Raw genomic sequence first — 27,584 nt, forward strand, 5'->3', positions numbered from 1 at the left:
GTTTGCTCGGCTGTTAGAGACACGGCTGTGAGCCAGAGTGGGAGATGGACTGAGTGAGGGCGCTCTTTCGACCAGTGCAGCCGATTTAGCATTGCAATACCCAGAAGCTAGGCTGAAAAATAACTGGTGATTTCAGGTCGCTGAATCAACACGAAAACATAGTGCAGTTATCAGTCTTTCACATCCCACTCCAATCACACTAACACGGCATTGATGGTAATGTATGCAAGGAAACAACCGAGACTCGGCGATGGGTAAACACCTCCTTTTAACCTTACTTATTCAGATTTTTTTCCTTTTCCTCATAGCTACGCTTTGACAATCCGCCATTTTTACTGAAACCAAAATAACTGTGTGGAAACTTGTATCCCTCACTCGCTGCGGGGCTTTCACCGATTTCTGAACATTGACATTTGAAGCTTAAAATTCACAACTGTTTCCTTTTTCTTTGCAGGTGCGACCGAAGAGATTCTCAGCCCTATCAGGTACTTGTTAGCCAAGCGTCTCCTGCTAGCTTGCTAGCAGCAAATAAGATTAAAATGGACACTCTAGTGCAGGCTTCTGGAGACCACAACAGGCCCCAGTCAGTGCGGAAAATAACACAAAAAGTAGAAAGGTTTGCTTAAAGCCTCAATTTAAGCCCTGTAAATTTATCCTAACGTTAGCATTGCTAGTAAAGACTTGACAGAGTGAACATATTCGTCGAAGTCGGCTGTTTTGGAAAAGGTACAGGCGAGTTTTATTACAGCTGAAAGCTAATGATAGCTTGTTACTGTTAGCTTGCTTGCTAGCCAGTCCGATTAGGGCCTGACCGCAATCTGTCATTTTAAGGATATAGCCAGTTAAGCTTCCTTAATATCAAAGTGCTTGATATTTATACAGCAAACCAGTGTATTCACTACCTAATTCAAATCGCGATAGCCAAGTGAAATGGCGAGCTAATACTCGTAGGTCGGATAAAATGTTGTTTACTTCGTCATTTAACATGTGTTAGTTTGCATGCATACGTTGTTATGAGCAGAAATACGGGCACAATTAACGTGGCTGTTAAATATAAGCTTATAGAAGGGGCGAAGTCGATAAATAAGCTGCTCGATTTATATATATATGTATTTCCTCGTGCTAATTAATTTCTGCATCATTGAAACTATGAATGAAATGACATGACAGTACTTTAAAGAGCTGAGGACTGTGCTCACCATGGCTGCTTTTAGAAACCTGCTAATGGTGATAACAGAAGCGTAGACCTATTTTAAGTGTGAGGTTTTTAGTAAGGCGTTTGATTTGTGTTTACAGACTCTCAAATACTCATCCAAGAGCCATCCAGGAGGGGACCACCGGCATGACAAGATGCGAGACTCTTCAGACGTCACCCCTCCCTGCAAGATGCTCAGGAGATCTGACAGCCCTGAAAACAAGCACATCGACAGCACGGGACACAGTAGAGCAAAGGGTGTCCACACGCACCGGGCCAGAGACAGGGATGGAGGTGAGAGCGGTGAATAAAATGAGTTTAGAAAGAAATAAAGCTGCTCTCTTTAATTACTCCAGAAACAGGTGCTCTTTCTCTTAGTGAGGTGCTGTTTTATTTTTTTTTATTTTTTTTCTTACAACTGAGTGCTTCAGTATTGAAACCGCAGCTGTCAGGTTTTATACTGTGGGTAATCCGGCCGTGGTAGTTTTTGAACAAACAAATTTAAAATAAACGCGTTGTTAAGCTGTCGCTATGTGTTTTAATTTTAACCACTGAGCATTAGTCTCTGCAGTTTGCATTTGATTGAATGAACGGTTATCGTGGTTTCCAACCTCACAGGTAGATGTTCTGTGAGTACAGTTAAAGTTCAGACCAGAGTAAGACCACACTCTGCACAGACATTCAAGTCTTGAAGGACACGTTTTGTGGAGGGGAGTAACTGCTTTTGTTTCTTCGCCTTGGTCAACTGCTAATTTTAACAACATTATTTCAGTACAGTTTTGTCAAAGTGGACTTTTTGGTAAACTTTGAGTAACTGGCACGCAAGCAGTTGAGTCCATGCGTGGAGTATTGTGGTGTTTTGAGCTCCTTTTCAGACATGCTCTCCTCTCTGGAATCTGAGTGTGTCAGCTGTCCTGGTCACTTTTTTGTAAAAAGTCACTACAGCAATCTAATACTACTCGAACACTAGTAACAGCGCCACAAGTTTGCATGCAAGCAGCCACGTGATGGATAGGCTCTCACAATATAAGGACGGCACGTGTCTTTCTTTTCCAGACGAAAACAGCTGTTTGCTAACTAGTCTGACCTTTAGGCATTGGCCACATTTCATTACATTCCAGCACCAAAGATCCATTTTGCATGTTTTTAAGTGTAGGAAGTGTATCCATACCCCTACAAACTGTGTGTCTTGTCTTTCCCTCATTGTTTGATCTGCAATTTGTTATTTGAAATGTTTCTAAAATGCCGTTTCATGAAGTCTGTACTGTGACGAAGACAAATGCATTGACAGTTTAGGGTTAACAAGATTCCCCATCATGAACCACAGAGCCAAAAATTCAGTGCAGGATTACAGGTGCTCCAATTAGATTTCTGCATATAAAGCATTTCTAATGTGGGAGAATCCACAATGACAGCAGTCTAATAATGTTCAGCCCAATGTTTGAAACGGTGCAAAATGACTAGCCTGGAGCACTGCAGAGATGGACCGACATCCAATCTGAACAGCAACACCTGGTCTGCTTTCTCTTTTTCTCTCTCTGTAAGACTATAGTCTCCTACAGGCAAAGATGTGAAATTGAAAGCGTTCAGACAAGGACTGCTAGCAGAATATTTACATTTACAACTGGAAAGGAACTCACTCAGAAAACAGCAACTCAACACTTGAAGGGACAGTGTGTGTTCTCAGTGAAGCTGATGTTAAGGCTTTGAATCCTTGGGTTTCTCAAATGGGTAATGCTAATATTATTAGCGCGCCATACCAGATAAATCTGATAAACATTCTAACAAAACTTGCCTTAAAAACTGCTTTAAAGTGTCATCTGCCCTTTTTATCTCTGCTCCCCTCCTACTCTCCACCTGAAACCTTTTTTCCTAAACTAAAGTTAGGGCTTTAACACACAAAAACATGCATAAACAATGTCCAGAATTTCCAGACATTGTCGCAGTTACTGATTTTTAAGCGGAAACGAAATGCTACCCTTCCATCTGTGGACGGCTGACAACAAGCCGGTTAAACAACAACAACAACAGCAACAGCTGCTTATAAACAAAGTTATGATAGCTGATGTTTGAGTGTCCTAAACATCGCACTTTGCCTCTGATAAATACTTTGATCACATTCACAAATCTTATGAGTGGATTGTTGGCCTCAAAGAAAGTTTCATTGAAACCAGCTAATAGCAGTGTTACTCTCACTAAAATGCTTACTGATGGAAAAGTTTTGGCGATCCTCAACAACTCATCTCAGCATCTCTGTCATCCATCAGAGGTGAGCTTCACTGACTCATCAACTCGTATCGTAATCCTTTCACAAATTTTTACAGCCTCAGAGTAAATAGTTGTGGACACTTCTTACTTAGCATTGTGAGGGTTAGTAGAAAGAACCAGTCCAAATTAAGTAAAATGATGTGACAGCGTGCAGATGTGTTAAGTCAAGGAAAAATAACTCACTGGGCAGTATGTTTGTATTTTTTTTCTCTCCTGTAGAAAGTCTAAATTTTGGTTGTGGTTCCTGTTTCTGTGTTGTAGCAGTTTTTGTGTTCGGTTAGATGTGATTTTTGTCTCTGTCCCGCGGTTGAGTCAACACTTTTAATATGTCGATATGTCATACTGACATGTTGGAGGTTTCAGTAAGGGAATACAATCGGTCTTAACTTCTGTATGATTTTTTTCCTTATTTGCAGTTTCTTCTGAATAGCTGTGTCGCAGTATTGTTACTATTATTATTTGCTGAAATCAATCTTTTTAGCAGATATGAACTTTATTATTTTTGAGTTTTAGCAAATTGTTAATAGGACTTGAAATTATTATTATTATTATTTTGGTTTTGCTTCCAGATATTTCTAGAAGTTTTTCTTCTGCATTATTTACATATCTGCAGAATCAGATAAGCTTTTTCAAAATGACTATTGCCTTCAGTTGCACATTAATTACTTCAAGTAACTCTGATACTGTGCTCTTCAGACAAGTGGCGCTCTTAACTTTTATAACTACTATTATAGGTACTCTCTATAATGACAAAGTAGCCAAATATTAAAATGTGGGGTCTTTGTAAAGAAAACATTATGCATTACATATCACTTGATATACTGTTGTCATGTCACTTATGGCAGTGTACAGAATGCCACATAAGTGCTATTAAGTATAATTTGTGGTCCTGCCAATGTGTCTCGTCTGTGTAAGTGTTCCCGTTTAGACAGCGAACCTGCTCCCATCCAGTCCTCCAAAATACGTAACTGGAGGACAAAGACCTATGTAGCCATCAAACCAGTTGATTGGTTGAAGAGTGGGCAGGAGTAGGAAAGGCAGTGAGAGTGTAATTCACCAAGTCCTCAAAGATCAAATAATACAGCAAGATAAACACCAACACAAGACTGTCCACGGGCCCATATTTTGTACACTGTGTCCATCAGCAACAAACACTTTCTACAGGTAGAAGGCAGTCTGTAACTGTCAGAGGACTGCCTTTTTGCTACCTCCACTCAAACATAAAATAAGTATTAGTGTTCTGTCAGTGTGGTGGGAGTGTCTAAAGATGTGGCAGCATCCATGTAAAAGTGCCTCATGTCTGAATGACAGTGCCATTTTTACAGATTGGTGCTACATATCTCACACACGAAAAGGCATTTAGAAATGCACGTGAGGGTTAATCATAGCTGTACAGTAGTGAATTTTGCATTTACATTTGTAGTGTTATATTACTGTAACTTTCATATTACTAAGTTGATAAAATTTGGGGTTACCCTTGACCTGAAGAAGTGTCTGTCTACAGACTAGGAATGCCTTGATAGCAGAAATCTGGTAGTCGCTATAACAAAATCAATCAGTGAAATTAATTTATTTCAAATGTGAAATTTTTAAACAAACTGAAAGATGTGATGTTCATTAAAATGTGATGTCGTGCCACAGAGGGCTGTACAGGGGTGACCTGACTGCATGTATCTATTCTGCTTTATTTAATTGGTAAATGATTTAGTCCTTTATGGTAACAGAATTAGAAATGACTTCTTTCTTTCTTTTAATATACATATATGCATAAGAAACATTAAATTTTTGTAGTTTCTTCAGGTCAGTGTTGCTAATTAATAACTAAAGGTGTCTCTTGTGTGCTTCATGTCCCAGTGATGTCCCATACCTGCTGTTTGGTGAGAATGATTCCTCAGTAAAGCATTTCATCTTTCAGGGCTTTCTGCTGTTTATTGTGGAATTACTGTATCCATGTCTAAGCAAGCTTGCAGAATAACAAGTAGATAAAAAAATGCTGCCTGTTCTGTCATAATTGCTTTGACAGTGTTGGGTATTGAAAGCTATTTTTATTCTAGTTCTGGTTGGTTTGTAAAAATCAAACTGGATTTGTTAATCTTAGAGACATTTGTTTCTGCTATGGAACTATTTTTATGGTCGCTCGTGCGGAAGTCGGTGCTTTAGTTGAAGATCCCTCATTAGACTTGGATTCTTTGAGTTGCACTTTTTTCTTTTGTACATTTATTTTCTGACAAAAAGAGTTCATGGTTGAGATGGGAATCCCAGTAGTTCAATTCCTTGGAATTGTTAGTCTGCCTGCCTATTGATTTTTCTTATCGGTTCCACTTGCATTACAATCAGCTGATTTCGGTTTGTCCAAGAGAAGCAAAATAGTGGCACAGTCTACAGCGTGTATATGGACATTACTTTTATTGCACAAAAGAACAATAGTGAAGTGCAAACTGCATCCAAGACAGAAACAACTGCATTATGCTGCTAACACAACTTTGACTTTTTGCAAGTACCTGCAGACACAGCTAACGCTAAGCTAGCGAAGAACCCAGAATGACGTTAAAGCTGAGTAAATGCTGACCCCAGCCTAGCAAACAGACACTGAACTTCAACAGCTAACAAAGGGATGAGCAGTGAGGCTACAGCCTGTTTCTACCTGTTCATGCTTCCAAAGTAGAATCACTGTGGCGACTGGTTTTCATGTTTGCCTTGGGTTGCCAGCTTTGTGTTGATACATAAATAGTAAGAGAAAGATCATATATGCGTCCTCATAAGGACAGGGATTTGTATTGGTGTGTGGGACTGTAGCCTCAGGTTTAAATTGTTCGATGGTAATTTTGAGATGAAGGGTTTCAGGTCATTTTACAGAGAAACAAAGTATTGTAATGTTGTGAAACTAATCACTTTCTTTAGTGAGTGATGTGTAATGGAGTACTTTTTTAAGTGATGACTGATCACAACAAAAAGGGGAAAATGCCCAATGCTCCAACATGCACAAACATTTGATCACGCAGGATGAAATTCATTTTGCACGAGCAGATGAGTTGACATTTCTTGACTTGATGGAGGAAAGAGCCAAGGAGGAAGAAAACCCCACCTTAGCCAACTTACATAACTACCCGAAGATGTCAGTGAAGCTGATGATGTCCTCTTACACGTTGGCGACAGATATTAACTGTGCTTTGGTGAATTTGGCTTTCAGGCCTTGGTACACCCTTTAGGTTTCAGATAGTTTGTGTTTAACCAGCTGTTTTGTCAGATTAGATGTGTGGCTAGCTTTGTACTAGAAATGTTCCAGAAAGCATTGTGTGTGTGGGGGAGGTTTTTAAAAAATGTTTTTGTCTTCAACATTGAGTGATATAACATGGTCTTTCGCTTGTTCTTCCTCAAACCCAGATATGCTCTGGTACTGAAATTTGGTACAGATTGAGTTCGTGTAAACCGATACTCAGTTGGTCTGACAGTGTAATTTTGACAGAAAATTTAGATTTAGTTTAGTCATAATTTAGGATTCTAAATTCTTTGTTTTAGTTCACTAAATATCATAAGATTATCGTAGACTAAATCTAAAGTTGATTCAGTTGACTGAAATATATCCTGTTTTCAACCAGTGAAACTTACTCCACATGTTCACTCAGTTAACTCGTCCCGCCTCTCTACACAACTTAATTGTGATTCTGATTGGCTGTCAGCTCTCCAGATCATTTCATTTCGTCAACGAAAGTGTCAGTATATCTCTTCATAGTTTTTGACCTCATGCATTAATTTTTATTTAATTATCATCTTTTTTAGAGTACAATTGGGCAACTTTTGAAGGTATTTGGCAGGTGGGGTTTTGGTGGGAGGACGGTATGTATAGTGTCGGGTAGGGCTGGGCCATATTATACCATTCACGGTAATACCGGTACAATGTAGGGCTGGGTATCGTCACTGATTTCTAGAATCGATTCGTTTCCGATTCACAAGGTCCCGAATCGATTCGATCCACGATTCGATTCAATTCGATTCGATTCAATTCGATTTGAATCTGGGAAATTTTGACAGTCAGAAATATTATAATTCAGATCAGTACATTTACATATTTTTGTATCTATAAAAAGGAAACTGACACGCAAGACTTTATCAAAGGTGTAAGCGTCACAGCAGATGCCTTTGTGTCAAAGTAGCTGAAGATAAAACACAGAAAAACATGAAGGTGGTTTTCCTGGCCTGGGATTTTATAAAAATATTCTGCAGTACATCAAAAACGAAAGAAAACCATTAATCAACATATGAACGTTACTTCTGATGTTACAGCGGTTTTATTAGAGACACGGCTAAGTGTTTTGCATTTTGCATAATTTTAAAAAGTTTAAATTTGTTCAGTATTGAACGGCAGAAATTAGGTTTTCTTTTCGGAAGTATGTAAAACGAAAAAAAGAACAGCGGCCGACAGCGCTGTAAACAACGGTAGACTTGTGCGTAACAAGCAAGCGAATAATGCAGAAAACAGATTTTTAGACGGGAAACTGTTCTTGAAGTACAGAGAGAGAGAGAGCTGTGCATGAAGTGTGATTTTATCGTGGTGGAAGCAAAACAGTAAAGGTCAGAGGGAGTTCATGACGATGTTTTTGTGAAGCGTAGTTTGGATCTTCTTTTGCTGCTGGTGCGGTCAATATTGTTTGGAGAGAGATAAAACTAACAGCTTTAGAATCAGCGCAAAAAGGGCATGAACACAAAGCGCGGACCCGCCGACAGATCAAAATCAGCGAGCTGTCGGCTTTCAGCCCCGACCGTGTCCGTGCCGTCAGGTGAGAAAGGCGACATCTCACTGATTCTGATCCGCGGGTCCGTGTGTTTACGTCCTTGTGCAGAATCCGTGTACCTGCTCTCATTTACTGTCTTAGCTGTTTGGTGGTTGTTGAAATTTTGTGAGGTTTCACCTGAGATTCTGGCATTTCGGGCAAAATAAATTTATATTAAAAAATCGATTCAGGATTTTAATGAATCGATTTCACGTTATCCAAGCCAGAATCGATTTTAATCGATAAATCGATTATAAAAACCCACCCGTAGTACAATGTTAGGCAACGATAAGAAAATGAAATATTGCGATAGAATATGGGTAAAACGCACATGCGCAGTGCCTTTGTTTTCATACGCACATGGCGGCGACGCAGAATGAGAAGGGGGAAAGCGGATCGTTGAGTGAAACGGATGAACCAGAATTGGTTTGTAAAAATGGTGCCACTTCAGTGATGTGGAACTGGTTTGGCGTTTGTCTGTCAGATACCCACCAAAGCACTTTTTATTTATTTATTTATTTATTTGTAGAACATGCAAGCGGCTGTCATTATTGCCATATTTGTCAGACTAAGGTCCTCGTAAATCTGGGAGTAATCTGGGTCCTAAACTCCGTCCACTTCTGTTCCCAAAGTCAAACAAACACTGCAGCATCACTGAGAGTTAAAAACTGTCTAAATTCTTTCATCTTTAATAAAACGATCAGCATTGCTGCTTTACCAGGTGTAACTATGAAGTTTAACATCCAGGCATCCATGAAAACAGAATTTATTACATTTAACGGAGTTAGAAGTTAGCAGACAGTTAGCGGAAGTTAGCTCGCTAGTTTCGCTAGTTACCTAAGCATGATATAGCATGTTCTGACTGAGAGATTTCTGAAAAAATTCAAACGCACAGCTCTGCTATCACTTCCAACATATATTAAGACAGGAAACTAAACAGCAGTGACGTTTGTAAGGTTACTGAAGTTGGGCTAGGTGGTTTATAATGATGTGCTACGTGATTACTAGCGACACAGCTATGTTAGCATAAACAGTGAAGCTGGAGAATGAACGCTAACACTTTTCCACTCGATAAAAGTTAACGTGAAGGTTCCTGATGGTTAGAGACAAATGCAATCGCATGGCAGGATGCTGTAAACGGACCAAACTTCAGTCAGGAGAACAACTGAGATAATCCATCCACAATAGAAGGTTAGTCATTGATATACTGCAACAACATGGGAATAGAGCAGCTGTGATAGAATACAGCATTAATGAATCAATGGTACAGAAGTGGAGGAAGCAAGAAGAATGAGTTGAATAAAGTTTGATTTATCTGACTGCTTTGTTTCGCTTAATGTGTCTTATAATCCCGTGCACCTTATGGTCCAAAAAATATCTGACTTTTATTTGGCACACTGCAGTTTAATGTTGCAAAGCACCTCTTTTTAACTTCAGTGGATATTATACATGGTTATGCTCAGGATATGTCAGCCCATTTCTACTGGAAATGCCTTTTGGTTTAACTTTCAGCAAGGAATTTGCATTTGCACTGTTAAATTTTTATATAGCTTCAATGCACATAAAAAACAGCTGCTTGTTTAAGTGAAAATAAATGGATGGGGGGGTTTTTGCGATGGTAAAGTTGTGGAGTTGTATTTTGTCTCGCATCAATTATATCATCAGTTATATCGTTATCGCAAATTTTCAAATGTATAGCGTGATAAATATTTTTGGCCATATCGCCCTGCTCTAGTTTCGGGCATTGAGGCACCAGCTCAGGATCCCAGTATCTGGTTAATATGTCTGTTTTGGATATTCAGTCTTCACTTACATCCACATTGCATTGGACCTGAGAGGTCCAGTGAAATGATACAAACTGCTTTTCAGTCAGTTGTCCAGTTGCTTTTGAGCATCTGTAATTAAGAGACTGTGTGTGTAATTTCTAAATGGATAAAGAGTGTTAGTATGGGATGGGACTGATCTGTCTGACCAGCCGTATGCCACAAAAATTATCCTGGAAATATGCTCAAATTATTTCTTGGGTTGTAAACCTAAGATGCTAGTCAGGTTTTTTTAATAAAAATTATTAAATGAGATGATTTACAAGCTAGTAAAGTTTATAAGCTGAAACTTTCATTTTGCACCAGTAGCACATTGTAGTGATGCCTGTGTGTCCACCGCTAGAGAATCTAGTCTATACAGAGTGATGCTCACTGAGTCATTCATCTCCTTATGCTGCATGTGCAGAAACAATAATCACCAGAGGCCTTTCTGTCACGCGTACCTTGCCTGCTGTTCTGCCTCACTGACATATAGTTATATCACCAAAGCAGTTTAAAAATGTTATGGCATATTATCTCAAAATGCACACTCTTGTAGCATCTAATAATAGCTCGGTAAAGATGAGAGAGTTCATATCCAAAAGCAGGTTCACTGTTTCCATTGGATTGTTGTACTTGTTCTGTTACCTGTTGAAGTGCTGGCAGTCTTCAAATGTATCAAGTAGGCAGCTTAATTCTCAGATTTTTAAGCTTCTAATTATTTGATAGGCCACATAGCTGGAATAAATTTATACCAACACTGTTACATTAATGGAGCTTACTTGTTAAAGTACAACCTGGAAGTTAAGTTGACCAAGAGAACATTGATGCTTGCCACAGTCTGCTTCATCCAGGCACTCGGTGATGCCAGTGAACTTTGTTTTTTGTGTGTTACTCATGGATCGCTCCCTCTCCTATGCTGTGTTTCATTGCAGGGACCAGTTATTCTCCACAGGAAAATTCTCACAATCACAGTTCCCTTCATAGCTCCAACTCACATTCTAACCCCAGCAAGACCTCAGACACAGTAAGTATCACCTCTTCCTTAACACAGGAAGCTATAACGGCCTAAAGTCTGTCTATCCTGTGCAATAGACTGAATTGTTTCTTGGCAGCAGCACCTGCTGATGTGTCGTTTCACAGGTGTAAAAAAAAAGTGTTGTTTTTTGGCACTTTCATTTAATCTAAGTTCCCCTATGACATTCTTAAAGCACATGTCACACATAAATCAGGGTAATCCTCCTCTTACACTCATATACTTGCGCTTTTATTTGAAGTTATTTCTACTTTGCTTTTCTCTCAGTGATATGTAAGCTTCAAGTTTCTGCTCTTTTCTATCTGTTTACCTCATAATATTGGATTAAATTCGTTAGGTTATTTCTAAATGCTGGAAATGAAGAAGGAAAAAAAACTTCAGTGACAATACAGCAATGTTTTAAAAAGCAACCCTTTTCAGTCTGATGCCTTAACAGCCAAAGCTGTCTCTAGAATGAGTCTTCCCTCCTTACAAAGCTGCTCTGCAAACAGCCTTCCTAGGCTTTCTGCTTTCACCTCTACATTTCAGATTGTATTACAAGCTCTTGCATCAGAACCTGCCAACACACACACACACTTTCATTCTGTCTCATTGGCTTCATGTTCCTAAATATATATTTCTTTTCAGCCTTATGAACCTGGTGATGACTGGTCAGAGCACATCAGTTCCTCTGGAAAGAAATACTATTACAACTGCAGGACAGAAGTGTCCCAGTGGGAGAAGCCCAAAGAATGGCTGGAGAGGTAGCTAAAAGTATTTCATTATATAGGCTGGACTTTGTCCCAGTATTGTCACATAAAGAATGCATGCATGGTTAATTTGTATTGTATGCGTTTCATAGAGAACAGAGGCAAAAAGAGGCAACAAAGACTGCTGTTGTCAACAGTTTCCCAAAGGACAGGGACTACAGAAGGGAGGCTATGCAAGCATCAGCAGCCCCTGGCTTTACTGGACCTAGTAAGTGTTCCACACACTATTAAATCATGCACTGTTCTAATCGGGTCTGCTATTTATGATCATACTATGTCAAAACTGCTTTGTTTACTTTTTGTGTGTGTGTTTGTTTCTTTGCTTGGCATGGCAGATGTTTATCAGTAACGGTCCTTCTACACAGCTAAATAAAATACATTTAAAGATTATTACTGGTTCATCAGTAATGATGGTGTTGAGGTGCTCTCTGGTGGATCAATGCTAAGGAACTCTTTACCAAGCTACTGAGACTCCAAATGACTGAACAGTGTTGCTGAGGTTTTATGTTGTGTACTGTGGCAGTGAGCTAAAGCTAACTGAGTTCAAAGCTATTCATTTCTGCTGTGAAGTTAAGGGAACACATCTCAGTTTATTTAATTATAGCTGTTATTTTGACATTCTGTCTGTTCAACCAAGTCGGGTAGAGTCTGTTGCAGTCAGTTTGACACCAGATCATTACATTTCACAGAATTATTGACTGTGATTTGATCGTAGTAATTTATCTGCAAAATCGCTGCATTGTTTTCCTACTGGATAATATGAAATGCATTTTTTACAAGATTTGGGACTACTTTCTGAGCGGAATTCTAGAGGGAGCCGAAGATCTCCCATTGCAATCCTGTACAATCCTTCTATTTTATTTCGATGGCAAAAGTTGCCAAAGCGCTTTGTGTTTTAATATCACTTGGTAAATATTAATGGTCTTTATTTCAACCAATTTACTAGTGGATGAAATGGGAGATAAAAATCAGTCTAATCACCAAATTTTATGAGTAGTAAATTGAGCACAGTGAGATGGAGTGTCCATTAGAACCACGTTCTAATAATCACATTTTTCAGCAACAGATGCATATTTTAAATGCTATTGTGCGTAGAGCTGTGCGATATGATGAAATATATCGGATGACGATATGAAAACATCTTTTGTTTCATATTATACGCTATCGTTTGTTTCGTGGTGTTGCAAAATACACTGTTAACGGCAATTTTTTTTTTCCTCTACCACCCACGCAAGAATCACGTGAAAGAGTGTGGAGAGAGTTTACGGATGAGAAGCAAAAAAGAGCCGTCAGGTGCTCAAAATAAACCTTTGACTCAAACGTTAGAACAGGCTTTTCCCTGCAGCACGCCATGTAATAAATACTCACAATTAAAATGGCAGCTGTTACAACTTGTATCTAAAATATATAGTTTCATGCATTGGTCACAAAACATGACTCCAGGTACACAACGCCCAGCAGCAAACACTTCACACAAGTCAAGTTGCCTGAGATTCACAGAATTTACAGAAAAAGCACTATTTTGTGATACATATATGTAGTTATCGGGATATGAGATTTTGGTCATATGGGACAGCCCTAATTGTGTGTGTAAAATATTATGCACTTTATGCTGTGCGCACATGCAGTATCAGTATGGCTGTAGGGTCTCTAGCTGTGCTAATTCTAGCAGCCTTCTTTTGTTTCAGGTTAGCGTCCACATGCTTGTGCTGAATGTGTACATGTGTTGCTTTGTTTGAATGGACACAGTGTCAGAATATTCTATTTCCCACTGGTCCAGCTGACTTTTTAGCTTCTAAATGATCTTTTATGCTCACAAGTTCCCATCATAGCTACACCGGTGCTGCCATCTGCTGGGCCTGCAGCTGCAGCTAGTCGCTGTATAACGTCTTAGATCCAGAGATCAGGCATTAATAAAATATATTTAGGTTAACAGACTGCAGTTTCTCTTGCCAAGTATCGGGCAGCAGTACTAAATCGAGTAGTCAGCTACTCACACACATCCCTGATAAATTTGTATTTGAGCCCCGGAAAAACAGGGACTGTGAAGAGATCTTACGCTAGAGATGCTGGAACTACAACCACATCTATAAACTACAGTTGTGTTACAGAGTGAAGCATCAAACAGTCTTTGGCTAATTACACTGCCTCACAGAGAGACCCAAACCCAACATCAGGGAAGGTTTTTATTTTGTATGAGGCTGTTTTGCAGAACTAGAGCTGCTGGTGAACCCAAATAATTTCATCTTTGCACACTAATCATCGATCCATTTTCTTTACTGCTTATTCGGTTCAGTTTCGTGTGAGGGCTGGAGCCTATCACAACAGTTCTGGAGCAAAAGGCAGGGTACTGGAAAGCTCACCGGACTCTTACAGGTCTAACGCAGAGACAACCATTAGTGCTCACATTAGCAACATTCAGCAACTGCTGATTTGAAACTACAGCTAGTTTCAAATCAGCAGTTGCCTCCGATGGGTGAGACCCCACACAGTCATAGGGAGAACACACAAACACCAGGACGTCCTTCTGTGAGGCCAAAGTCGTGACCACTGCATGACTGTTTGTGCACACTTTAAATTTGAAATGCAGATATGAATAAGATGCGCAAAGTTTTAAAGAGGTTTTTTTAAATACTTGTTCACTATCATGTGAGATTTTGTGTTCTTTAAAAATCACAGTCACACAATCTGTTACCGAGTCTGCCTATTGTCCCCGTGTTATTGGCTTATTTCTCAATGACACAGAAAACTTGTCTGTGTGTAGATGGAAATAGTTATTTGAGTGGGCCGGTCCTGATGCTGTGTGTTTGAACAGTCTGGTAAATGATTTCCTGGAGCGTGGTTGTCTTCTATTATTTTGATAGGAATTTAAGCAAGGCTGCTACATGCTAGTTCCAGGCAAAATGTTGCTAAGCGTTTGTCAGTAGTAATCTTCTGAAAAGTAAACAAGCATGTAATGAAGTGGTGTATAGGGCTGTGCGATATGATTGAAATCTCATATCCCGATATTAAGACATCTATCGTCCGATAACGATATAAATCACAAAAATGTAACATTTTCTGTAAATCCTGTGAATCTCGGGCAGCTCGACTTGCGTGAAGTGTTTCCAGCTGGGCGTCGCGTACCTGGAGTCCAGTGTTTTAACTGATGCATTAGAGCTGGGCGATATAAGATTTTTTCATATCACGATATGTTTTTTTCATTTCAGGCAATAACGATATATATCACGATATAAGCCAAATAACTATATTTGTAAGATTCAAATGTGCTGTTGCTCACAAGTAAAATGTGAAATAATCAGCAGCTTGTCTTGATTTTAATATTTATTTCCCATAATAAGTTCAACAGGGTAGATGTACTTAAGGAACATGAGACTTTTTCAGATAAATAAAGGCAAATATTGCAAACTACACAAAAGGCAGCCGCTAAAGCGTGTAAGTTTCAAAATAGAACAAACAAAACAGACTACTAAATTGTCAATTCCACTTAGAAACAAAACATTAATTCTAAAAATAAATCTTAGTTTGTTTTACAGAAGAACAGACAAAATTGACTAACTTTTGTCAATATCAAATAAACTGAGAACTAAAAGGAAATTTTCAATCTCTCCTTGTTGTATAGCTTTCTGCACTTTCTGAATCATTTATCATCCGCAACTGAAAATATTTGTGGATGATTACTACACCTTTCTAATGTGACGTTGTTGTCCCTGGCTCTCGCTCTCTCTCTCTCTCTCTCTCTCTCTCCCTCCCGCTCTGTTCCTGTGCTACTGCGAGTGTAACTACCGCCCCTCCCCCCTCTTCCCAGCGCAAAGCGCAAGGCTCGTGTGCAGGGTGAAGCGGAAATAAAGTGCGAGAGAGAGGGTGAGAGAAAGAAAGAAAAAAAACAACCCACGGGTCGCGATAAGGAGCCGGCTCGCGTCGTTCACGTCAAAGATCCGGCTCTAAGAGCCATTTCGTTCGCGACCGACACATCACTACGAAATACTACTACTACTACTACTACTACTACTACTACTAATAATAATAATCTGCGGCTTGGTACTTGTGCTGTACGTAACAAGTCACGTGACGTGACGCTGCGGCTGTGATTGGTTCGGCTCTGCGCTACTTAATTTGGATTGGCTGTTCTTCTTTTTTTTTAAGAGCAAGAGAGAGATGAGGTCTATCGCAATAGTTTAATTTTTCTATCGAGAAAAAGTTATTTCGCAATACATATCGTTATCGTTTTATCGCCCAGCTCTATACATTTTTAGACATAGGTTGTAACGGCTGCCGTTTTCTTTGTGAGTATTTATTACACAGCGTGCTGCGGGGAAAAGCCTGTTCTAACGTTTGAGTCTAAGGTTTATTTTTTAGCACCTGGCGGCTCTTGTTTTGCTTCTCACCCGTAAATACTCTGCATCTTTCACGTGATTCAGTTTATTTTGAAAAGTCTCAACAGGATCTTGAGCTTTATTGTGAAAGGTTTATGTGGAAAATAAACAAGCGGTGGTTTTACCGTCGTTGTTGCTAACTACAACGCATAAAAACAAGTGCTTGTCTGTCTGTAGTGTGGTTATATTAAATATAAGAGAAAGAGAGAACTTTAGGAATTTGATATAGCCACTACAGTGACCATCAAAATAATGAAAAATATTGTGACACCACGAAACAAACGATAGCGTAAAATGCAACGATAGACGTTTTTATATCGTCATCCGATATATATCGTTATATCGAACAGCCCTAGTGGTGTACTGAGAAAAGGATGTCATTTATCATGAATAACCTGTTTCTGAATATCTAATAACCACTCCTTATACTGCTTCCTGCTTAACAGAAGAGTACATGACATACCTGACAGATATGTTCATTAAATCTTTCTGATTTACAGTAATATGTTAACATTTTCTAACCGTCCACAGACACCCAGCAGGCGGTAATTGCTGCTATATTTAAAACGTGGTGATCACACACTTGCTCAATGCAAAAATTACCTCCTGGAAGTTTTTGTCTTTACCTGGACAAAACTAACAGGCTGTAATAAAGCAATTATATGAAGGATGCTTACAGCTTTTAAAAATGAACAAACAAGCATTCATAACATACACGTGGAGCTGGGCGATAAAACGATAACGATATGTATTGCGAAATAACTTTTTCTCGATAGAAAAATTTAACTATTGCGATAGGCCTCATCTCTCTTGTCCTCTTAAAAAAAAAAAAAAAAAAAAAGAACAGCCAATCCAAATTAAGTAGCGCAGAGCCGAACCAATCACAGCCGCAGCGTCACGTCACGTGACTTGTTACGTACAGCACAAGTGCCAAGGCGCACATGTGTATTTGTTTTTGCAGCCGGGCTGCCCAGGTAATGAAGGAAATGAGTTTGCCGACTAGAGAAAAATCAACCGAGAGCGTGAGCGAAGGTTACCGAAGAAAAAAACAATGATGGTTCCAATGCCGGAGAGATTGTCGAACGGAAGGGCCATAGAAGTTCCGTAGTGTGAAGGTATTTCGGCTATTTCAAGTCTGACAAAAAACAGAGTAGCGCGCACTGTAAATTGTGCCGAAAGCAAGTCTGGAAATACAATAAACCGGTGCATGCTCAATCTCTGACTGAAAGCGCTAATTCGTCATTCGGCTTTTGTCAGACTAAAGTCACTGTTAAAACTGTTTGAAAAGCTAAGCTATACAACAAGGAGAGATTGAGAATTTCCTTTTAGTTCTCAGTTTATTTGATATTGACAAAAGTTAGTCAATTTTGTCTGTTCTTCTGTAAAACAAACTAAGATTTATTTTTAGAATTAAAATTTTGTTTCTAAGTGGAATTGACAATTTAGTAGTCTGTTTTGTTTGTTCTATTTTGAAACTTAAACGCTTTAGCAGCTGCGTTTTGTGTAGTTTGCAATATTTGCCTTTATTTATCTGAAACTGAAGTTTCATGTTCCTTAAGTACATCTACCCTGTTGAACTTATTATGGGAAATAAATATTTAAATTAAAACAAGCTGCTAATTATTTCACATTTTACTTGTGAGCAACGGCACATTTGAATCTTACAAATATAGTTATTTGGCTTATATCGTGATATATATCGTTATCGCCAGAAATGAAAAAAACATATCGTGATATGAAAAAATCTTATATCGCCCAGCTCTACATACACGCTTAAAAGATCAAAGTGAACAACATGTGACATTAGGCTTGCCTGTCATTGCTTCTGGATGGGTTGTGAGCTCTGATATTTGTCAGACAAAAACAGAGGTTTCCACAGCCACAGGTCTCCACAGCACTACGCTCGCTAATCACAAGCTTTCAGTCTATGAACGTCTGTATATCACTCTCACCACCTTTATAAAACTGTAAAAATGAAAGCGGAGTCTCCTTTTAGTGCTTCACAAGGTAGTTATAGTTGAAGCGTGTTGAACCTGTTTATAAGGATGCAGACTAAATTGGCCAAATGACAAAAATGAACATACACAAGCCCTAATACAGTCCTGATCAAAACTTAAAGACCACTTGAAAAATGGCAAAAAATCATATTTGCATGGTTGGATCTTAACAAGGTTCCAAGTAGAGCTTCAACATGCAACAAGAAGAAATGAGAGTGAGACAAAACATTTTTTTGAGCATCCAATTTATTGAAAACAACACTTAAACTGAAACAGGCTGTTTTACAGCTGATCAAAAGTTTAGGACCTCATGCCTTTAAAAGGCCAAATCTGTGCAGAAATGTGCATTTCATTGTCATTTTCAGTCATGACGTTCTGATGGCAAAGGGAAAAAAACTTTCCCTTTTTGAATGTTTTCGGGTTGTTGAACTGCCTAAGTAGGGTCTCTCGCAGTGCGCCATCGCTGTTGAGATGGGGCGCAGTAGACAGTCATGTGGAATTTCTTAAATGATCCTGAGGGTTATGGAACAGGACTGTGATCAGGACTGTATGAACACATGAAATCATCATATAGTGGCATGCTTCACTACAGCAGTCCATGTTATTAGTATTGTGTATTAGGGTTGGGCGATATGTAAAAATTTTCCAACCAATAATCGACAACGGGCGATACATTTGCGCATGCGCAGACTTTTTGATAGGCGGAGCAATGTAATCATGCACGGACTGATTTGCGCGTTTGCAACACCGGAGTCCAAACATGGACAACTAATTTCTCCAAAAAATTAGGGCTGTCAGCGTTAACGCGGTCATCACCATTAAAATTTTTAATGCGCTCAACCCATCTGGAGCGCAGAATGAACAAACTTTGGACAAACTGCCCGAAATGCGTTGTGTTTCAGGGATTTTGACTCAGCCTGCACTCCAGATGGGTTAATTGTTAATCGCGTTAGTCATGATGATGGCACGTTAACGCTGACATCACTAAAATAAATATCAAGTTGCCCATTTGGGATGAAAGAGGTAAACTTAAGGATGTAACCAAAGCGGTGTGCCGCTTGTGCAGATGTATAGTGCGAGCAAAGTACTCAAACACAACTTGCATGAGCACGTACATGCGCATGAGCACGTACGTGCGCATGTCCACTATCCGGCTGAGTATGCTAGGCTATCACCAGCTTCTGCAGCTCCATCAACAAGCATTTGGGTGCACTCTGAGGAGGGTGAATTTGCTCGCAGATGAAAGAGGGTGCTGTTAAAACAGCGCTTTTGGTTTTTGTTTTTGTTTTTTTGGGGGGGGGGGGTTCTGAATTCTTGTTTTCAGACCAAGAAAAAATAAGATGAATCATAAGGGTTCAGTTTTATTTAGATTGTTGCCCCGTTTATGGGCAGTCATACTGTAACCAGTCATGCACAGGCCTCTGAAGGTGTTGGCATAGTGCTTGTTCTTCCATTGAAACACAATCTATAAAATCCAGCTGGAACAGCAGAAAGTCTTGTAAAGCCTGATCAAATGCCACAACACTGATTTAAAGTACTAAGACCAGAAACAGAACCACATGCAGCATTCACATGCTGACTGTTTGACCAGGTGTCTCACTTGCAGGGATGTGTTAAATGTTGAAGCAATCACAGAGGCTTGTTTGCATTTATTGGCATATCACCCTGTGCTGGAAAGTGAACGATAGTTCCTGGACAGGGCTTTTTCAGATGAATGTTGTTGTTTTTTTTTTAAGGTTTTGTGTTTTATGTTGGACCATAAATTATTGGAGGAAATGGATTTCAGACTTCCATCTTTGATGACACTGCATCTTTATCTTTTTGCTCCACAGAGTCGGCCCAGGTGGAAAAGCCTGCAGCAGCACTTGCCACCCAGTCTCAGTCGTCATCTGGCTCTGGGAGCTTGAATCCGTCATCAGGCCCACCTGGATCGTCGGCGTCTACAGTACCCGTGTCTCCAGTCCTTCAATCCCCAGCTCCTCCGCTCCTCCAGGACCCCACCCTGCTTCGACAGCTTCTCCCAGCACTTCAGACTGCCCTGCAGCTCAACAACGCTAGTGTGGACATGGCAAAAATCAACGAAGGTAAGAAGAAATAGATTTAAGAGCCGCTTGACATATTCAACTTGTCTACATTCAGCTTGCAGCAGAGACGGTGATTGATGGCCACTGGTTACAAGAAGGCGCTGAAATTAACTACTGTTATCAGCTTTTGTTCTGACACCGTTGTTAGAAGCTTTGACATAATCTGTCCTGTTAGTCTGAGCACAGTAGAGTCCTAACTCGACATCGTCAGCGTGGTGCTGTTTGCATAGCTGATGTCTGGATGAAGAATGCCTCACAGCAAGAGTTTGCTAGATGAGAACATGGTATCTGACCATGTGACACTGAAAGGAAAGATTCAGCTGTCAGAGTGGTATGAGATGCATTAATTGTAAAATGGGAACGACAGCACAGAGTTTTCTAAGTCTAGAATGTGTTGTAATGTACCAGATGGCTGCTAGATGTCCTTAGAAGTCATCCTGCTTCAGTTTGATAGACTCTGTCATGTCCACGATTCCAGGGTCGGGATGAAGATAATGGAAAGGGTTTCAATGTTTACAAGTGTGAGTCACTGTGGTACCAGCTCATGGTGTAAACCCTGGCATAGTAGTGGGAACTTCAATAAAAAAAAATTCCCCTCTCACCTCTGCGGGCGGTCTTTATCCTTCGAGCTCGGGTCCTCTACCAGAGGCCTGGGAGCTTCAGGGTCCTTTGCTGTTCCTAGGACTGCGCGCTTCTGGACAGAGATCTCGGATGTTGTTCCTGGGATCTGCTGGAGCTACTTGCCTAGCTTTGGGGGTCACTGCACTGAGTGCTCAGATTACCACTGGTACCACTGTTACCTTCACCCTCCACATCCTCTCAAGCTCTTCTCTGAGCCCTTGGTACTTCTCCAGCTTCTTGTGTTTCTTCTTCCTGATGTTGCTCTCATTCAGTATCGCTATGTCTATCACTATGGACATCTCTGCTTGACTACCACTACTACGTCTGGTTGGTTAGCCATCAGTATTTCGTCCATCTGTATCTGGAAGTTCCACGGGATCTTAGCTTAGCTCATTTTCAACCACCCTAAGGGGTGGTCTCCCATTTTGACCTCCAGACTTCCAGGCCATACTCGGCACAGATGTTTCTATATTCTATGCCATCCACTTGGTTATGGCGTACCATGTTGTTATGTGCTGGACTGTGTCAGGGGCACCTTGGGTCTTGCCTGTTGTGGTAGACCCCAGCCTCTATGGATCTTGTGCTCAGAGCTTGTTCCTATGCTGCCATGATTATTGCCTCTGTGCTGTCTTTCAGTCCAGCTTTGTCCAGGCATTGGTAGGATTTCTGGATGTCAGCCACTTCCTCTATTTGCTGGTAATACATACCATGCAGGGGCCTGACCCTCCATGATGGTTCTCCTATTGCCCCTCTCTCTCGGGTTTCTGCTGCCTGAGGTATTCACTAAGCACGCGGTCCGTTAGGGCCATCTTCCTGATGTATTCGTAGGTGTTCGTTATCTCATCCTGGACTGTGGTACTGACACTTACCAGTCTTCCTTCAGCTTAGCATACAGCCTCAGGGTGCTGAAGTTAGGGTGAAACCCTCTGTGCATGGTCAGGAGCTTCCTGGTCTTGATGTCAGTGGCTTCTGAGGTTGTGTAGAGAATTTTTGATCAATAATTTAAATGTCTCTGGTAGCAGGTTATGCGTGGGGTGTATTTGTAGCAGCATAATAACTTGGGCTAAGGTACGTGATATGTATGTATATCAAATTTCCTTGTTACCTTCTGTTACAAATATGTGAATGAGCTATATATGATGAGAGAGCAGTGTGGGTCTGAAGTTTTAAGATTTTTCCCTCTCCTTATGTGTGACATCTCATTTACAAACATACAGGAGAAAAATATTTTTATATATATATTTTTTAAGACAAAAAAGGAATAAATGAGGGCCTGTTATGTCCTCACATTTATATTCTCACAGGTGGGTTTCACTATTCAGAGATGCCGTTGACAATCAAAGCAGCAGACATATGGACGTGCATACTGTGTCATATTGCACAGCATAGAGTTGATCTCGGTCAATGAACAGGATCACTTGTGCTGAATAACACTGATCACCACTATATTCCCACCGGAAACATCTCTGTAAACACACAACTGATAGCCTCTGCTTTTATTTCTAATTTCTAAACCAGTTTATAGGAGACATATCTGAGTTTTGACTGTCAGACTTACTGCAGTGCAGTACCTAAACTATTCTTGTAGCAGGACTCGTGTCATCAGTTCTAACCGCGTGTCCATTTGCTTTTCTCTGTAGTTCTCACAGCTGCCGTCACACAAGCTTCATTACAGTCTATGCTTCATAAGATTCTCACTGCTGGACCGTCAGCTTTCAATATCACTACTATCCTCTCTCAAGCTGCTCAACTATCCAACCAAGGTAAATGAAGCCCATACACAAGTGTTTCTATACCACCACTGTATGCTTATGTCGTCTCTTATGTGTGCTGTGAAATGACTGCGTCGGCTTCCTGTGTGTTTCCTGTGAGGTACTTAGAAGTTGTATTTGAAGTTGTTTTGATTCCCTAGAGTGACTTTGTTGTTTTGTTTATGTCTAGCAGCTCAGCAGTCGAACCAGTCACCAATGTCATTAACATCAGACGCCTCATCGCCAAGGTCCTATGTGTCTCCGAGGATCAGCACACCACAGACCAACGCTGGTCCTCTAAAGCCCCTCCTCAGCACACAGCCTGTCATCACACAGCCAAAAGTAAGCTAGTAGGATAGTAGGCAGGTACTGAAAACTCCCAGCTTAGTGAATATTGAATATTTCCCAAGGAAAATAAAAGTTCAGAGGAGGGGGGAAAAAAATCAATAGTTTGCAATTATGAACGTGAAATGATTTCCGAAGAATTTTAACAGGTCTGAAAAGTCTTTTGAATTTATTAAATATCCACCTACAGTCACGATTGACACTGTCAGTCTGTTTCATGTATTGTTTTGTGAGATAGACGGACATACTTCAGATTAAGCCATTGTGTATAGCAGTAGTCTGTTTCAGTGAAATGACGTGCTGTTTGTCTTGTTGTTTTAGGTAAGCACGCCATCAGCAAAGCAGGCATCTCACCCCCAGCCCACATCCCAGCAGCCCCTCTCCAGCGATAAGCAGCACAGTTATGATGCGACCACATCTTCCCCACGCACCCTCCAGCGCCAAGGGTGAGTGTCTGAACAACAGTTCATTTTATAAATCCCACTTTTTTTTGGGGGGGGGGGGGGGGGGGGGGGGTTGCTTGAAATTATGACATGAATGATGAGTAGGTGAGCTCTCAGAGAAACAAGGGATGTTTTTTGGGTTCAGGTGTCAATATGCGTGAGTTCATGAAGCTTGGGTTGTCCCTTCTTGAGGGCAGAATTGGTTACAAGTAATTAAGACATATTAATCTCTGGGCACTGATTTCATCTACATCTGCTATCAGAGAGTGGAAATTCTGCATTAGCGAAAATACACTCACTCTCAAAAGCTGTTTTCAGTTTTCATTTTGTGGTGTTGTTGCTCCCTCTGCTGGCTGTTGATGGAACAGTGAGTTGCTCTTTGATTCATTTCTAGGTCTTGATTTACTTTGTGCAGCAGTCCTTTGATTGGAGGTGTTCATTACTGCTGTGAAGTGTATTTAGTGTTAGTGTGAACAGGTTTGAACATGACTTTCCTCTGAGCTTATCTCTTGTACATGCAGACTCTCGCAGATATTATTCAAAATCCAATTCCAAAAGTCAGAATCTGAGATCTGAGTTGGTGCTAATGGAAAAGGGGCTTAAGCTTAATCCAAAACCTCCCAGTTTACAGGACCGCCCAACTTTGATGTCAGCTTGTTATGCTCAGCTTCTATTGTATTTTATATTTTTTATTTTTGCCCTGACATTGCCTCTTACTAGTTTAAGGGGGGGGAGAGGATTTAAATTTTTTGTTTTTGTTTGTAAACAATAATATTCTGTTATATCTGACATTGTTATAAATTAACGCTGACGTATATCCATGGTAACATACTGAGTTTAGAGTGCAGCAGAGCAAAGTAAATATAGTTCAGCATATTTATCCCTTTTTTGTGCAGAATATGTATCTCAGGGGTCTTGAAACCATATTTTCATGTCACAGTCTCGCATGAATCAGGCAATCAAGTGGACGAATTCAGTTTTTTGGGGGGGGAGATCCATCACTCACTCCATCAGAAGTACTGCTTCACATCACTCTAGAGAGCTATTTTTGTACAAATTACCCAAAGTAAATTGCAGTGGCTTTAAATGCCTATTTGGGTAGAGTTACTATTATGCCATGTCAAGCTGCTTCTTTTACTTAAAACAACAACAGAGTTGGCCAACCTGTCGAATTCAGGCTGTACTTCTGTTTTTTATCACGGCCCACCAAGGAGGCCTCAACCCACACTTTGGGAACTACTATACTAGCATTATGAGTTAGCAAGTTCAAATTACAGGCTGTTGACAGTGTTTCTTGCTCGAGTCAGTGTGCTTTGTGTTTATTGTGTTGCGTATTTAAAGTGCACATTAACACCAAGCAGAACAATTACATTTGTTGTACTTGGACCCTTGCAAACACTTGATCACATTCCAGGACAGCTGACCATCAGGCTGTTGCAAATCAGCACAGAACCAGATAGATCTGGCCTGACATCAGTCAGCTGCCTGCATGCTGCTCACAAGTGTCAAACAAAGGCCTGAAAATCTCACACTGCACACACAAACAGTATATTGTTCCATTAATGTGCCAGCTTTCTTCTAGATCACCGTACTATGTTGATCTATCGATTGTAACTATAATACAGATAACTGAGACATCTTGTGAAACTTACGTTATCATGTTCAGCATTCTACCTCAGAGGGCTGCTGTATGATTGTCACAGGCCAGTTTGTTCATGCACATCGCTCACATTCTCCCCAACACTGTGCTTACTGCAGCAGTCAGAGGAGTCCCTCCCCAGGTCCCAACCACGTCGCCTCCAGCAGCAGCAACGCCTCCAACTCGGCCTCCGCTCCCCCTGCCCCCTCAGCAGCCCGACCCTCCTGCTCCTTCACCCCCACCTTGGCTGCCCACTTCAACGAGAACCTTATCAAACACGTGCAGGGATGGCCCGCCGAACACGCAGAGAAGCAGGTCTGTACCACTAGCATTTCCACAGGTTTTGGCTACATCTTCATGAAAGCATCATTCAAATGATTTTCATCTTAACCCCCACAGGCATCAAGACTACGTGAAGAAGCTCACACCATGGGCAGCATCTGCATGTCCGAGAACTGCACCGAGCTCAAAAACCTGCGGTCTTTGGTCAGAGTCTGTGAAATACAAGCAACATTGCGTGAGCAGAGGTGAGGGTCTGTGTTTTAGAAGAGTCCCTGTTAATGATGTAAAACACACCTGCGCATAACTCATTGTTCTCTGCCTTTTCCCCACAGGATACTGTTTCTGAGACAGCAAATCAAAGAACTTGAAAAGCTGAAGAATCAGAATTCTTTTATGGTCTGAGAACTTCTGATTTGCAAGTCGGAGCAGGTGTCGGAGAAGAGTGGGGGGGTGGGGGTGGGGAGAACCATTGCACATAGTCGGAAGCTGGAGGGAGAACGGGTTGTTCAATTTCAATTCCTCTTGAGCCCAGTCTAAACACACAGACACACACAGACACACACACACACACACACACACACACACACACACACACAGGAGCTGTAGTCAGGTTTGCTTTGGACCGTTGGGCTGGGAATCCAAGAGGGAGAAATGAAGAGCTGTTGTGGGAGGATGAGGGGAAGGGGGGAGGGCAATTTACAAGACTTTGTTTTGTAAAAACCCGTGGCTGGCGGGCGGACGGGGAGGGGGTGTAGATTTCTTGTAGATGTTATTATCTATGTTGTAAATATGTTTTGTAGATTGAAGCCATGGAAAGCCATGCCTATCAAAGCTTTTGACATCCAGACTAATCAACGCCTAGGCGGCTACATTCATTAGCTAGCCTTTTCCTTCATGTTAACTCGTCTGCAGACTTTACAGCTTCATTTTGTCAGTTCATAGATCGCTGAACCACTGAGCATGTGTGACCTGCGTGGAAACAGAGGAGGATGTTTTGAAGCCATTTATTTACACAGAAGCCTAGCATAAAGCATAACACACTGTCGTCGATGTAGTTTGGGTTTTATTTTAATTTTTAATTTTTTTTTCTTCAAATCTGCTCTGTCTAGATTCTCTTCCTTCCACCCTCTCGTGGTGAACTGTAACATGTACTTAGGCGTGGCAGACATCCCCTCTGTGTGGGTCTGTGCTTCCAGTGGTTCACTGATTCGTTTTGCAGCTTTCTGGTGGCCCTGCATTTCCCAGTCTGAAAATAAACAGTGCCTGATGGTGTGATGAGTGAGTGATGGGAAAAAGGAAAAAAAAAAAAGACATGATGGCGTGCTGCTTTGGACCATTCCCGCTCCACTCCCCTGGCCTCTGCCCTGCCTCACCTCCTCCTGAGACATCACACCCCTCCATTTTTTCTCCCGCACCCTCCCACTGTTTCTGTTCCTGTTTTTTACATTCAGGTGTCATCACTGGTTCATTCCTTTGTACAGTTGCTAATAGCAGTGCAGTTTTAAGTAAACATAAGAAAAGGGTTTATTTATAAAGAGTTGTTGTGATGAGAGCTAAATCATGACAATATCCACACTTTTTTTGTTTTTTTGTTTGGGTTTTTTCTCTCTTCCCAAAAGCACCCAAGGTTAGGAGATGTATCACAACTGCGAGCGGGTCAGAGGCAGGCGGGTGTATGTGGAGCACCTCTTGAGTTAGTGCAGGGTAACAAGAGGTCAAATGTGAAATGTATGTATTGTAATAAACATGTTAAACTAAAGCGAGCACTGGTTATTTCCTTGGAGTGTTAGGTTTGGTTCATTTGCTAGTGCCTTGTTGAAAGTCTTAAGCCTCATTCACCTGCTGAACCCACTTTGTTTTTAATCCCAACAAGATTATCTTCAACAAGCATGTGACGCACACACTCGATTTTCTGGCACGTCCCCGTCCTCCCCTGCCCTGCCCCCCTCTCGTTTGTTTGCTTCCCACTGTTGAAGAGCAGGGTCCTCAGTTGCAAAGGCCTGTTTATTTCTCCCACCATAACTATCTATTGATAAGTGAACTGCACCACACATTCAGTAAAAGGTGACCACATCATTGCTTTGTATATTGTTTCCTGAAGTATATTGACACATGAAATAAAATATGCCTTTCCAGGGCCATGTTGTTCTTGGGTTTTTGATGGTGCTGCAAGCTTAATTTTTCTCCTTTCATTTAACTCTGACGTGAAACGCCTGATGGTTAA

At 40.8% G+C, this 27,584-nt stretch overlaps 1 protein-coding gene across 2 annotated transcripts; it reads left to right on the forward strand.

Moving 5' to 3' along the window:
* Nucleotides 1-26,050, forward strand: waca (WW domain containing adaptor with coiled-coil a). 2 transcript variants are annotated; one of them, XM_063484163.1, is made up of 13 exons: nt 1-254; nt 455-485; nt 1,297-1,489; nt 10,973-11,064; nt 11,701-11,816; nt 11,915-12,030; nt 20,028-20,279; nt 22,541-22,663; nt 22,842-22,993; nt 23,318-23,442; nt 25,198-25,393; nt 25,478-25,605; nt 25,693-26,050. In XM_063484163.1, exons 1-13 carry the CDS (start codon nt 214-216, stop codon nt 25,760-25,762), a joined length of 1,635 nt encoding a protein of 544 aa, XP_063340233.1. In that variant the 5' UTR covers nt 1-213; the 3' UTR covers nt 25,763-26,050. The 2 variants fall into 2 exon arrangements, with proteins under 2 accessions (XP_063340233.1, XP_063340234.1); XM_063484164.1 differs by having other exon boundaries at nt 2-254; nt 22,845-22,993.
* The last annotated feature ends 1,534 nt before the right edge of the window (nt 26,051-27,584 follow it).

This window comes from Pelmatolapia mariae, linkage group LG9 (assembly GCF_036321145.2).
Source record: "Pelmatolapia mariae isolate MD_Pm_ZW linkage group LG9, Pm_UMD_F_2, whole genome shotgun sequence".
NCBI lineage: Eukaryota > Metazoa > Chordata > Actinopteri > Cichliformes > Cichlidae > Pelmatolapia > Pelmatolapia mariae.